Raw genomic sequence first — 11927 nt, forward strand, 5'->3', positions numbered from 1 at the left:
AACACAAGGCCAGCAGTTTATATATTTATATATCTATATGTTGTTATTGTTGTTATGGGCTGTGGCGTCAGTTCCCACTCATAGTGACCCTGCACTGGGTTTCTACGGCTGTAAATCTTTACGGGAGCCGAAAGCCTCATCTTTCTCCGGTGGAACGGCTGGTTCATAATCACTATGCTACCAGGTACAGGCAGGTCGGGGTTGGTTTGTTTATATATGTATATAAACAACAGCAACAACAACAAAATATATATATATAGAGAGAAAGACAAGAGAGAGAGAGAAAGACAGAGAGAGAGAGAGAGAGAGAGGGAGAGAGAGAGAGTGAGTCCTGGTGTGGTGCTATGGGTTAATGCACCAGGCTGCAAAGCCATTTGAACTGCAAGGTCGGCAGTTCAAGTTCACCAGTCACTCCTCAGAAACCCTATAGGATCACTATGGGTTGAATCTGACTCGACAGCACTTAACCACAACATATATATATACTCACATATGGTGGTGGTGCCGTGGAGTAGGGTGCTCGAGGCTGTAAATTGTTATGGGAGCAGAAAGCCTCATCTTTCTCCGTGGACCACCTGGTAGTTCTGAACTGCTGACCTTGAGGTTACCAGTCCGACTTGTAACCACAACACTACCAGAGCTCCATATAGATGATGATGATGAGGCTGCCCCCAAGCTGTACCTGCTGCCCCCCTTGGGGGTTCGCATCAGGAAACACTTACCGTTGGCTGTGCCTTTGATGGGTGGTCCCGGGCCGTGGCTGGCTTGGTGTCTGACCTGGCAGCGGCGGTCCCCACAGGCCCTGTGGCTGCAGCGCCGCCCTCGGGGGTCTCTTCCATCTGTAGCAGGTTGAGCTGCAGAGGCGAGCTGCCTCGGGACTGGAAGAGTGGCGGGGAGGCCCGGCCGGTGGGCCCGGTGGTGGAGGACGGGGTGGCTGGGGTGGCTGCACGGGATGTGGACTGCCCACGCTCTACCCGGGGACAGGGACACGGCTGTGGGAGCAGCGGGGTCCGGCTGGGGAATGCGGGCTGCGAGGCAGAGAGCATCTCGGGGTGGCCCGGGATGTTAGTCTGGCTGGTGAAAAAGGCTTGTGGCAGCCCTGGGGCCATGGCAGGGAAGGGATAGCTGGGCAGCACAAAGGCCATGACTGGGGTCAAGGGGGCTGCGAATGGTGGGGGCTGCCCCGTAGAGTCGAAGCCTGTGTGGGGGATGTTGGAAGCCGCTGCCAGCGGCCCTGGTGCGGGAAACACGGGCAAGGGGTAGGCTGGCATGGGAGCAGGGAAAGATACAGCAGGGCAGCTGGACTGGGATGTGTCCGAAGGGGACCAGGCTGTGGCATTGAGGCCTGCCAGCGGGGCACGGGTGGGCACTGGCCCTCCGGATGCCGTACTGCCGGATGAGTCTTGGGGCTTGGCCCGCTTGGATTTGAACTTCCTGTTCCTCCCAGTTTTTTTCCATGACGAATGCACCCCGGAAACATTTCTTAGTCCCGGAGCAGCTAGGAGAAGGAAAAAGGCACCTGAGTTAAGAATTGTTCAGGTTGAGTGGCAGTATCCTTGGGGGTAAAACGTTTGATGAAAGAACAGTTGTGTTGCGTCTCAGAGATGTATGAACACAGGAAGGCCCTCCGGAGTCCCACAGCCCCATTCCCAGATGCTGGTCGGGGTGCCCCGTAGACTGGGGTGAATGAATCCCATCAACATGTGTGGCCTGCACGCAGGATCACAGTCCTCGTCTCCCAACAGTCAGGCGGGCAGAACCTTTCAGGAAACGACTTGGGCCCTTGGTGGTACGACCAGGGACATGTTAGCCCACGTGAGGAGAAATCCCTAAGACAGAACCACACACTAACCTTTCTACTTTCAGACTCTACACTCTTTCTCTCCCACCCCTTAACAAGAAGGGTTTCTGCCTATAGATACAGGCTGGGATTGCAACCACATAGGGCCGGAAGGGCACGTGTGCAAATTGTCTGGAAGTGTGGAGATGACGCTCTCTGCAGGACAAAGGACTTGGGGGCCATCCCCAGGGCCGTCAGCTTAGTGGCTGTGACATGTCTGGGAGAGTGTCTCTGAACAATGAGATGGCCCAGGAGCCCCCAGTTTTTCTTCTCCTGACACGCTGGATAATGCAGGGTTCTTTAGAGGGGAACGCGCCTTCTTGGCTGAGCCTCGGTAGATGCTGAGGTCCCCTCTGTCTGCTGAAGCGCTGGCTCCCGGGGCACACGTAGGTCTAGGCAGGGGAGCCCAACACAGCTGTGGAGTCTGACGGGTGGGGGCGAACAGGGCTGGGTGGGCCTGGGGAGTAGGGGGAACGGGGCAGAGCACCTTCTAGTTTCCTCAGATGCCCTGTGGGGACTGGCAACAGCCCTGAATCTGGGGGAGGGGTGAAACATGTCACCCCAAGAGCCAGTAGACTCTCATTTCTGGGGTGTCTGCCCAGATCCAGGAGCAGCAGGTCCTGGGGGTCTCTGGGCTCCATGGCTGGTATTCTGTGCCAGAGCCCTGGGCCCCAGGAAGGAGGCAGTGTCTCGGACCAGCCCAGGCCCAGCTGATCAAGAGGCTTGGGAGTCAGGGGTCAGGGCCCGAGTGAACAAGCTGGTCTGTTCCAAGATGCTCAGTGCACATACTGGTCTGCTTGGTTTCAGAGTCACAGGTCCACCTGTCAAGACGACCATTCAGGAGGACAGACCTTTTGGGGAGATGTCAGCATTCCAAGGGTCTTTTCTGGGTGGGCAACAGGGTCGGGCACCCAGACAAGGGCAGTTTTACTATTGACACTACAGCCCTGTGTCCACGGGGCACTGCCAGTTTGGGGAGCCAGTCTGTGCTTGCACCTGATGCTTACAGTTGTTTCTCTGGTGGTACAGCCCAAAAGAGCCCCACAGCTGGACTGTTAGACAGAAAAAGCCTCTATCCTGGCCGTGGCCACAGAGCTCCGACAGGGGCATGTTCACCTTTTCCTTGTGGGTGTTGCTGACTTTCGTGACCCTTGTCAAAGGGGAGAACTGTGCTCCACAGGGTTTTCTGTGAGCTTTGTGACAGCACATCACCAGGCCTTTCTCCTGCAGAGGAACTGGGTCGTTTTGAACTGCCAACCTTTTGGTAAGTAACCAACCGCGAACCCTTGGCATCAGTTTCAAAGCCAGCGCTGCCCAGTGGCATCAAGAAACACAGTTAATCCAGGCACCTGCTGATACTCACTCAGCTCACTGGACTGTCCCTGGGACCGCTCCTGTAGGTTGTAGTGGTAGCGAGACCGGAGCACACTGAGCTTCCGGATCTCCCTGAACTTGAACAGGAAGCCTTGCTCCTCCTTCTGGGTGTGCGCAGCCAGCACCTCCTTGGTGAGACCCAGCCTCTTGAAGGGCTCTTTCTCAGGGCCCAGACTGCAGCTCAGCATGGGGCCGGCTGGCCCGTCCAGGGACTCAGCCCCACTGGCCGCATCTTCAATCATTTCTGGAACAAAGACCAAAAACCTGCTGTTCTGCACATCCTCCTTTACACTGAAAACAGGAACAAACAAACCCAGACTACAAGGACAAACGCTATATAATCTGACTTATACACAACGGGCGGAGACGGTGAAACCTGTGATAGCCAGAACTCAAACGGACTGCCTCGTTTTTCCGGGTCTCACACACGTTAGCCTTTGACACTATGTGGTTTTACTTTTCTTGTTTTACATTAAAAGGGAAAAAACAAAACTGTTTATTGTGAACTGAGTGAAGGTTTACAGAGCAGATCATCAGTTTTACATTCAAGGAATCAAATTCTTGGCGTCATTCCAGTGACTGCAATTCCACCAAGTTTCATCAGTTCCTGGGATCACCTCTAGTTACTGTACCTTAACCTCCTTCTTTATGTATGTCTTCCCCCTGCCAGCCTCTCTCTCAGTCTTACTTTCTATCCCTCCCTATTTGTGGACAATATTTGTGTTTTCCTTCTCTGATGGGGTTCCGCCTTACACAGGGGGTTGACACCACGGTTTCTTTGTGGTTATCACAGGAAGCAGGAAGTGGGGGAAGTCGGGGGAAGTGGGGGGCTCATTGCTTACGGGTACTGAGTTGCTGTGGACGGTGGCGGAGTAATTTGGTGACGGAAACGCTGTTCACAGACCCGTAGCCAGGGTCCCTGTGACTTGGAGCTAACTCCACGGCACATGGCCACCACCGGTGATGATGACCACCCAACAGGAACAGAATCAGTGCCCCTGAATCCTACATGCAAAACCTGCTGTGTTGGCAAAGGTTTTGTTACACGAAGGCAAGTCAAAAAGTACTGCTATGAAATCATAGAAACTTCTAAACGAAAACATGAAAACGTTAACTGCTGTTTCTCGACATCTCCTTCATCTTTGATTGACACCTCAATCATGAACTTGAGAAACAAAAGGAAGTCAGAGGGGGCAGAATCAGGGCTGTGGGCTGGATGGGGTAAGGCTTCCAAGGAGATTCTCCTAGGATAGCCCTTCCTGTCCATGGGGAATGGTGGGTGCATTGTCAGCGTGGACAAAATGCCTTGGCGCAACTTTTCTGGCCTTTTTCTCACCAACACAAAGTTCTCCATGTTCTTTAAACTTCTTCCTGGAAAGCCCTGGTGATCATCCTTTTGTCCTTGGAGAAAATTCCCCAAACAGTGTCCATACCCTTCTGAGCTGACCTCTCTGTCTTGAATTGAGCTGGCCCAGCAGACCTGCTCAGAAACCATCATTTTGATTGCACCTTTTTTTTCAGAAGGCACCCTAAAAAACAAGAGAATTCCTGAGGGAAATTGTCTGCAGTCAGCCATGGATGGCAGAGACGTTTTACACACATTTTGTTGGGTGAACTGGAAGTCTAGCAGCAATGCTTTTTGACAGGCCCTAAAGCAAACCACGTACTAAGCCAGACCACGTCTCTGAGCACATGTACAAGGATTCCAGGGAACCCACAACAGGACGATGGTGGTGGTGGTCATGTCCCGTGGAGCCGGTTCTAACTCCTAGCGACTCCGTATCGGCTTTCCAAGGCTGTAAATCTTTATGGGAGCAGAAAGCCTCATCTTTCTCCCATGGTGCAACTGGTAGATTCTGTGGGAATGAAAACCTTTTCCTCAAAAATTACTATAATTCTGTTAATTGTATTCAGGTGATCTCTCTATTTCTTTAACTACTTCCTGAAGTGAGTAAAGGCCTTATGATCTCTGTTTTTCTTTGACGATGTCCCGAAGTGAGCAGAAACTTTACCAACTTTCTTTTTCTTAAAATGGGAATGCATGCCTTAGAAATCTGAACTAGCCAACTGGGTAAGGGAAAAGCCAATGGGGTGAGACACACAGTTGAATGAACTGCTGGCCCTGTACTTAGAAGGCCAGCTGGTAACACCAGGGCTCTTTCAGCAGGGTGGGAGTCACCAGGTAAACAACCAAAATCGATGGTAGAGAAGCCTCATTGCTGCTCTCTCAGGAGCCAGCCCACTCAGCAACCAGCAGCTGGGCACCATGAAGACTCAAGCTTCCTAAGTCTTGTACAATTATTCCGAAGGTCTCTGCAGTGACTTTGACACAACAGGCTGAGGCCAATGGGGCCATCTACAACTGCAGGTTCACACAGCACAGGAAATCAGGAAGGGGAAGTGGGAGTGCCCCTCAGTCCCTCTCCAGGACATCCAGGGTCATGGGAACCACAGCGCATTCCAAGAATAAAAACTCTCCTTGATAAGCACTGAGTGTCGTCGGCTTTGACTCTTATTACAAGCTGCGGGACCGGCGTTCCAGCCTCATCGAGCAGGGCGGGCTGAGAGAATTGTGTGTGTGTGTGTGTGTGTGGTGTCTCATAGGAGGGTGAGACTGGGTAGAGGAAGCCATATTCCATTGAGAGAAGTGGGGAGACCGAGTCTGCTCAGCCCTGCAGGCCGGGGAGGGAGGAGGAGTCCTGGTGTGGTGCTGTAGGATAAATACTGGGCGGCTGCTAAGTTCAGGGTCAGCAGTTGGAAACTACCAGCTGTTGTGCTGGAGAAAGATGAGGCTTTCTGCTCCTGTAAAGATTTACAGCCTCGGAAACTCTATGCAGGGTGGCTATGAGTCAGAACCGATTCCACGGCACATAACAACAACAACAACAACTAACCCCAAGGTCGCCGGTTCAAAGTCACCAGCTGCTCCTTGGAAACACTATACAGTTGCTGCGAGGCGGAACCAAGTCACTGAACAACAGCAAACAACTGCCACCAGGTGGCGCCAAAGTACAGGGGAAGGGGAATCGGGATGAGGCCTCAGGAGGCAGTTGGATTAATTGGATTTCTGAACCCCACCCGTTTGACTACAGTGGGATTCTTCTGGACTTAGATAAATTATTGGGTTTTTTTTTTGGTGTATCTTTTTCTTGGTAAAATAATATTTATATAAAGATAATGTTCTCCCATGTAAATAATCACATAATTCACAATAAAAACTTAAAAAATGTAATGCTCATGTTGTTGTTTAGTGCCGTTGAGTCGATTCCAACCCATAGTGACCCTGTATAGGGTTTCCAAAGAGCAGCTGGTGAGTTTGAACTGCTAACGTTGCAGTTCAAATGGCTTTGCAGTCTGCGGCATTAATCTACAGCATCATACCAGGACTCCAATGTTCATGTAGCAGACAGACTTGCCCAAATGCTTTTGCTAATTCTGTGTTTTTCACATATGGGCTCATCTCATTTGATTATGTTTCACTTTATTGCACTCTGCAGACATTACGTTTTTACAAACAGATAAAATGTTTTGTGGAAACGGCGTTGGGCAAGTCTCACGAGCAACCTGTGCTCACTTCCTGTCTCTGTCCACGCTGCTCCTTCTCACAGGAGTCCATGCTGTTTTATCATATTACCTGCTTCACTGGCTAGTCTAATGTACATAGATCCTTCATGTGCATGAGGAAACCCAAACATGGATGGGGCTTGCTTTATCACTAAGTTCCCTGTATCGCAGTAGTCTGGGGCTGAACCCACAATTCCCCCGAGGTCTGCCGGCGTTCAATCTGGTGACATTAACCAAGTTGTGCAACCAACACCAACATCCATGGCCAAATTTCCCATCACCATAAACAGAAAGTCAGAGTTCTCAACAAATGCCCCTCTTCCCTCCCTTCTACCTACTAATCAACTTTGGACTCTACTCATTTGTCTGTTCTAGGTAATTCCTATAAGTGAGATCACATACTATTGCCCCTTTTATGAGAGCCTTGGATCAAATTTTTTAAAACCAGATTACTGAATCCTGCGACCAGAAGATGGCTACTACCACTCACTGCTCTGAAAGGGCTATGTTAGGAAGTCCTGGATAGAGTGGGAGAAAAATATGGAACGAAATGCAAAATCAGATAAAAGACCAGACTTACTGGTCAGAGAGAGACTGGTGGAACCCTCGAGTCTGTAGTCCTCAGTCCCTTCAGGTCTGGAAACGGACCCACCCCATGGCTCCAGTTCAGCCTAACAACAGACAACTCTCTAAGGGAACAACACTAGACAGGTCCACGCTCCTTAGAATAATCAACAGTTTGAGATCAAAAAGGCAGGTTCTGCCCAAGGACAAGGATCCAAAGGTTAGAGAAGGAGGGAGGAAGAGGGAAAAGTGACGCTACGTTGTGAGGACAACAATCTACGCCATGAAGCACAACTCGTACTAACTGCTATGTGGGTAACTCATCTGCTCTGTAAACCGCCATTCAATTCACAATGAAGTTAAAAAAAAACAACAGTGTGTGAAACAAATCCAAACCAAGCCAGGTTACTCTTGACTCCATCAAAGTCCACTTGGGCGGACATACCTAGCTCGGGCTGTGGCTTCTTGTCCCCGACATGGACCAGGGTACTGCTGTAGCTGCACTGGCTGGTGAGGGACAGCACGCTGTCCGCTTTGCTGGGTAGTGCCAGGGAGGTCAGGTGCGTGCTGACCTCTGCGTGGCTGTCCGCCTTGGCGGGCTTCAGCAGGACGGCGTGCACCTGCGAGGCTGACTCTATAGAGAGGAAAAGAACTGGGCATGAGAGTGAATTACAGACGCCGCTGGTCCAGATGGCGCAAAATACCCCGTGGGACCTGGAATCAGGCATGAGAGTGAATTACAGACGCCGTCGGTCCAGACGTCACAAAATAACCTGAGGGACCTGGAACCAGGCATGCGAGTGAATTACAGATGCTGCTGGTTCAGACGGCGCAAAATACCCCGTGGGACCTGGCTATGCCACCCCAACCTGAAAACGTTCCATCCTCGGTGCTTGTTCACAGGGGAAGTGGAGAAGATGAAATCCCGAAACGGGGACAAGTGTGCACTGAATCCGGCTGCTGTTCTCAGGGGTTACCGAGACCAGATTCCGACCCACAGCACCCCTCCCCATGTGCCTTGGAGCAGAACTGCCCACAGGGTCTTCAATAGTGGTGACCTTTCTGAAGGAGATCACCAGGCATCTCTGGGTGGATTTGAACTGCAAACCTTAAGGACAGCAGTCAAGTGCTTAACCATGTGTATACTCAGGGACTCCTGCAGCTTTGCTGCTTGGTTTTCAAGCTGGAAAATCTGCGCAGGAGCACTGTCCCGTCTTTCTCCCATGGAGTGGCTGGTGGATTCGAACTGTTGATCTTATGGTTAGCAGCCCAACATGTAACCCACTATACCATCAGAGTTCTTTGGTTGTTGTTGTTAAGTGCCGTCGAGTCGGTTCCGACCCATAGTGACCCTGTATAGGGTTTCCTAGGAGCAGCTGGTGACCTTGAACCGCCAACCTTGCAGTTGAAATGGTTTTGCAGCCTGGCACATTAACCCACAGCGCCACACCAGGACTCTGAGGTCCTCTGGTAGCGGCAGGGAATTCGGGGCCAGGAGCCTTTGTCCGGAGCCAAACCTGAAGGGCAAGTTCTAGGGCTGAAAGTGACCTAGCAGGTGTCTCAACCGAGTGGCTGACCTCTTTCCATCTGCAGGTGGACAACAGGCTCGCTCAGCGTGACCGTCCAACAACGTGACACCCTGTTTGGGAGTCTGGCAGTGCCCAGCGGCTCCATGGTGACCTACTTGATCATGCCCATGCTCTAGACCACTGGCGTGGGTGCCATTGCAAGGCTGGGAGGCTGTGGGAGGTGACTTGGGGCCAGCCAGGCCTCCAGCAACCCTGGTGGGTCCCACTCTCATGGGCCAAGACTCCCGGGGCCAGAGCAGGTGAGGAGGCAGCTGAAGTCTGACACAGCTTAATGCTTGTGGGAAATGGGCACGCACTTCCCAATGACCCCCATTCCTCACACGCTTCTACAGCTAAAAGCAGACACGCTACCTCCAGTGGCCTTGCGCTTGTCGCTAGCATTCAGGGCTGGGAACTGATACTTCCTCTTCAGTGTGGTGACCTCACCACAGCTTTCCAGGTACCTGTGTGGACAGACGGACAGATGGATGTCACACAAGACTTCATATGGCATTCAGAGGGAAAGTGTGAGCAGTGAGGGGCAGCGGGCACACCTCATGACGCTGTCCAGACAGCTGATCTGCTGGTAGGAGCAGGCCGGCTGGGCCTTGCAGGCCAGCTCTTCGGGAAAGGTGGCTTTGGGGACGCCAGCACCTGCATCATCCTTGTCTGTGGTTGGGGCCACCTTTGTGGGAGCAGGCAGACAGCTCTGCAGGTCTGTGAGAACGACAAGATTGTTCTGTCATCTAATGTTTTATCCCCAAACGCACTGCCGTCGAGTTGATTGTGACTTCCGGTGACTCTGCAGGTTCAGAGTGGAACTGTAGGGAATTTAGGGTGTCGGTCTTTACAGAAGCAGACCGCCCCATCTTTCTTCCAAGGAGCCTCTGGTGGGTACAAACCGCTGACCTTTTAGTTAACAGGCAGGTGCTTAACCCACAGCATCACCAGGCCTCTTCAGAGCCACCATAAAAATCCAAAACCAAGTCTTGTCGAGTTGACGCCAACTCAGAGAGACTTGAAAGAGCACAATTGCCGAGCTGGGTTGCTGAAACTATGAACCTTTATGGGCGGGAACAGCCTCATCTTTTTCTTCAGAGTGGCTGGTGGGTTTGAACCTCTGGTTAGCAGCTCAATGCTTAATCCACTGCACCACCCATGCTTCTCCAAAGAAACCACTTTGTATTTATAAAGCATTTCCCATCTAAACATGGACCACATAGCTCCTCTGTGAGTCAGCAGATTGGGGCCGGTCCCACTGCTCACGGAGAAAGTAGGTTGAAGACTTGGGGACACCCCTTGGCCACATCTGAGCAGGCCCACAAAGTCTCAGGGGTCCAGCACCATCGTTCAGAGCCACGTGGTTGAATAAATCCTGGAAGTCTGTGTGCTATAATTGTTATAGATGCCACTCATGGCGTCCCCGTGTGGTCAGAGGAGAACTGTGCACACAGGGTTCTCAATGGATGATTTTTCATAAATAGATTCCACTCATGGTGCCCCGTGTGTGTCAAGCACATCTTCGTGGAAGCAGATGCCTCATCTTTCTCCATGGACCACCTGGTAGTTTTGAACTGCTGACCTTGAGGTTACCAGTCCGACTTGTAACCACAACACTACCAGAGCTCCATATAGATGATGATGATGAGGCTGCCCCCAAGCTGTACCTGCTGCCCCCCTTGGGGGTTCGCATCAGGAAACACTTACCGTTGGCTGTGCCTTTGATGGGTGGTCCCGGGCCGTGGCTGGCTTGGTGTCTGACCTGGCAGCGGCGGTCCCCACAGGCCCTGTGGCTGCAGCGCCGCCCTCGGGGGTCTCTTCCATCTGTAGCAGGTTGAGCTGCAGAGGCGAGCTGCCTCGGGACTGGAAGAGTGGCGGGGAGGCCCGGCCGGTGGGCCCGGTGGTGGAGGACGGGGTGGCTGGGGTGGCTGCACGGGATGTGGACTGCCCACGCTCTACCCGGGGACAGGGACACGGCTGTGGGAGCAGCGGGGTCCGGCTGGGGAATGCGGGCTGCGAGGCAGAGAGCATCTCGGGGTGGCCCGGGATGTTAGTCTGGCTGGTGAAAAAGGCTTGTGGCAGCCCTGGGGCCATGGCAGGGAAGGGATAGCTGGGCAGCACAAAGGCCATGACTGGGGTCAAGGGGGCTGCGAATGGTGGGGGCTGCCCCGTAGAGTCGAAGCCTGTGTGGGGGATGTTGGAAGCCGCTGCCAGCGGCCCTGGTGCGGGAAACACGGGCAAGGGGTAGGCTGGCATGGGAGCAGGGAAAGATACAGCAGGGCAGCTGGACTGGGATGTGTCCGAAGGGGACCAGGCTGTGGCATTGAGGCCTGCCAGCGGGGCACGGGTGGGCACTGGCCCTCCGGATGCCGTACTGCCGGATGAGTCTTGGGGCTTGGCCCGCTTGGATTTGAACTTCCTGTTCCTCCCAGTTTTTTTCCATGACGAATGCACCCCGGAAACATTTCTTAGTCCCGGAGCAGCTAGGAGAAGGAAAAAGGCACCTGAGTTAAGAATTGTTCAGGTTGAGTGGCAGTATCCTTGGGGGTAAAACGTTTGATGAAAGAACAGTTGTGTTGCGTCTCAGAGATGTATGAACACAGGAAGGCCCTCTGGAGTCCCACAGCCCCATTCCCAGATGCTGGTCGGGGTGCCCCGTAGACTGGGGTGAATGAATCCCATCAACATGTGTGGCCTGCACGCAGGATCACAGTCCTCGTCTCCCAACAGTCAAGCGGGCAGAACCTTTCAGGAAACGACTTGGGCCCTTGGTGGTACGACCAGGGACATGTTAGCCCACGTGAGGAGAAATCCCTAAGACAGAACCACACACTAACCTTTCTACTTTCAGACTCTACACTCTTTCTCTCCCACCCCTTAACAAGAAGGGTTTCTGCCTATAGATACAGGCTGGGATTGCAACCACATAGGGCCGGAAGGGCACGTGTGCAAATTGTCTGGAAGTGTGGAGATGACGCTCTCTGCAGGACAAAGGACTTGGGGGCCATCCCCAGGGC

General features: G+C 52.7%; 1 protein-coding gene across 1 annotated transcript in view; it reads right to left on the reverse strand.

Annotated features, from left to right (window-relative positions):
• PER2 (period circadian clock 2) overlaps positions 1–11927 on the reverse strand; it is a 41927-nt gene that overhangs the window by 11780 nt on the left and 18220 nt on the right. Inside the window, exons 14-18 of the mRNA XM_006866824.1 lie at positions 9465–9627; positions 9254–9374; positions 7788–7941; positions 3204–3458; positions 723–1498 (exon numbers count right to left, since the gene is read on the reverse strand). Of these exons, the coding sequence (XP_006866886.1) occupies positions 723–1498; positions 3204–3458; positions 7788–7941; positions 9254–9374; positions 9465–9627 (1469 nt within the window). The remainder of the gene's footprint in view (positions 1–722; positions 1499–3203; positions 3459–7787; positions 7942–9253; positions 9375–9464; positions 9628–11927) is intronic.

This window comes from Chrysochloris asiatica, unplaced genomic scaffold (assembly GCF_000296735.1).
Source record: "Chrysochloris asiatica unplaced genomic scaffold, ChrAsi1.0 scaffold00096, whole genome shotgun sequence".
In the NCBI taxonomy this organism is placed as follows: domain Eukaryota; kingdom Metazoa; phylum Chordata; class Mammalia; order Afrosoricida; family Chrysochloridae; genus Chrysochloris; species Chrysochloris asiatica.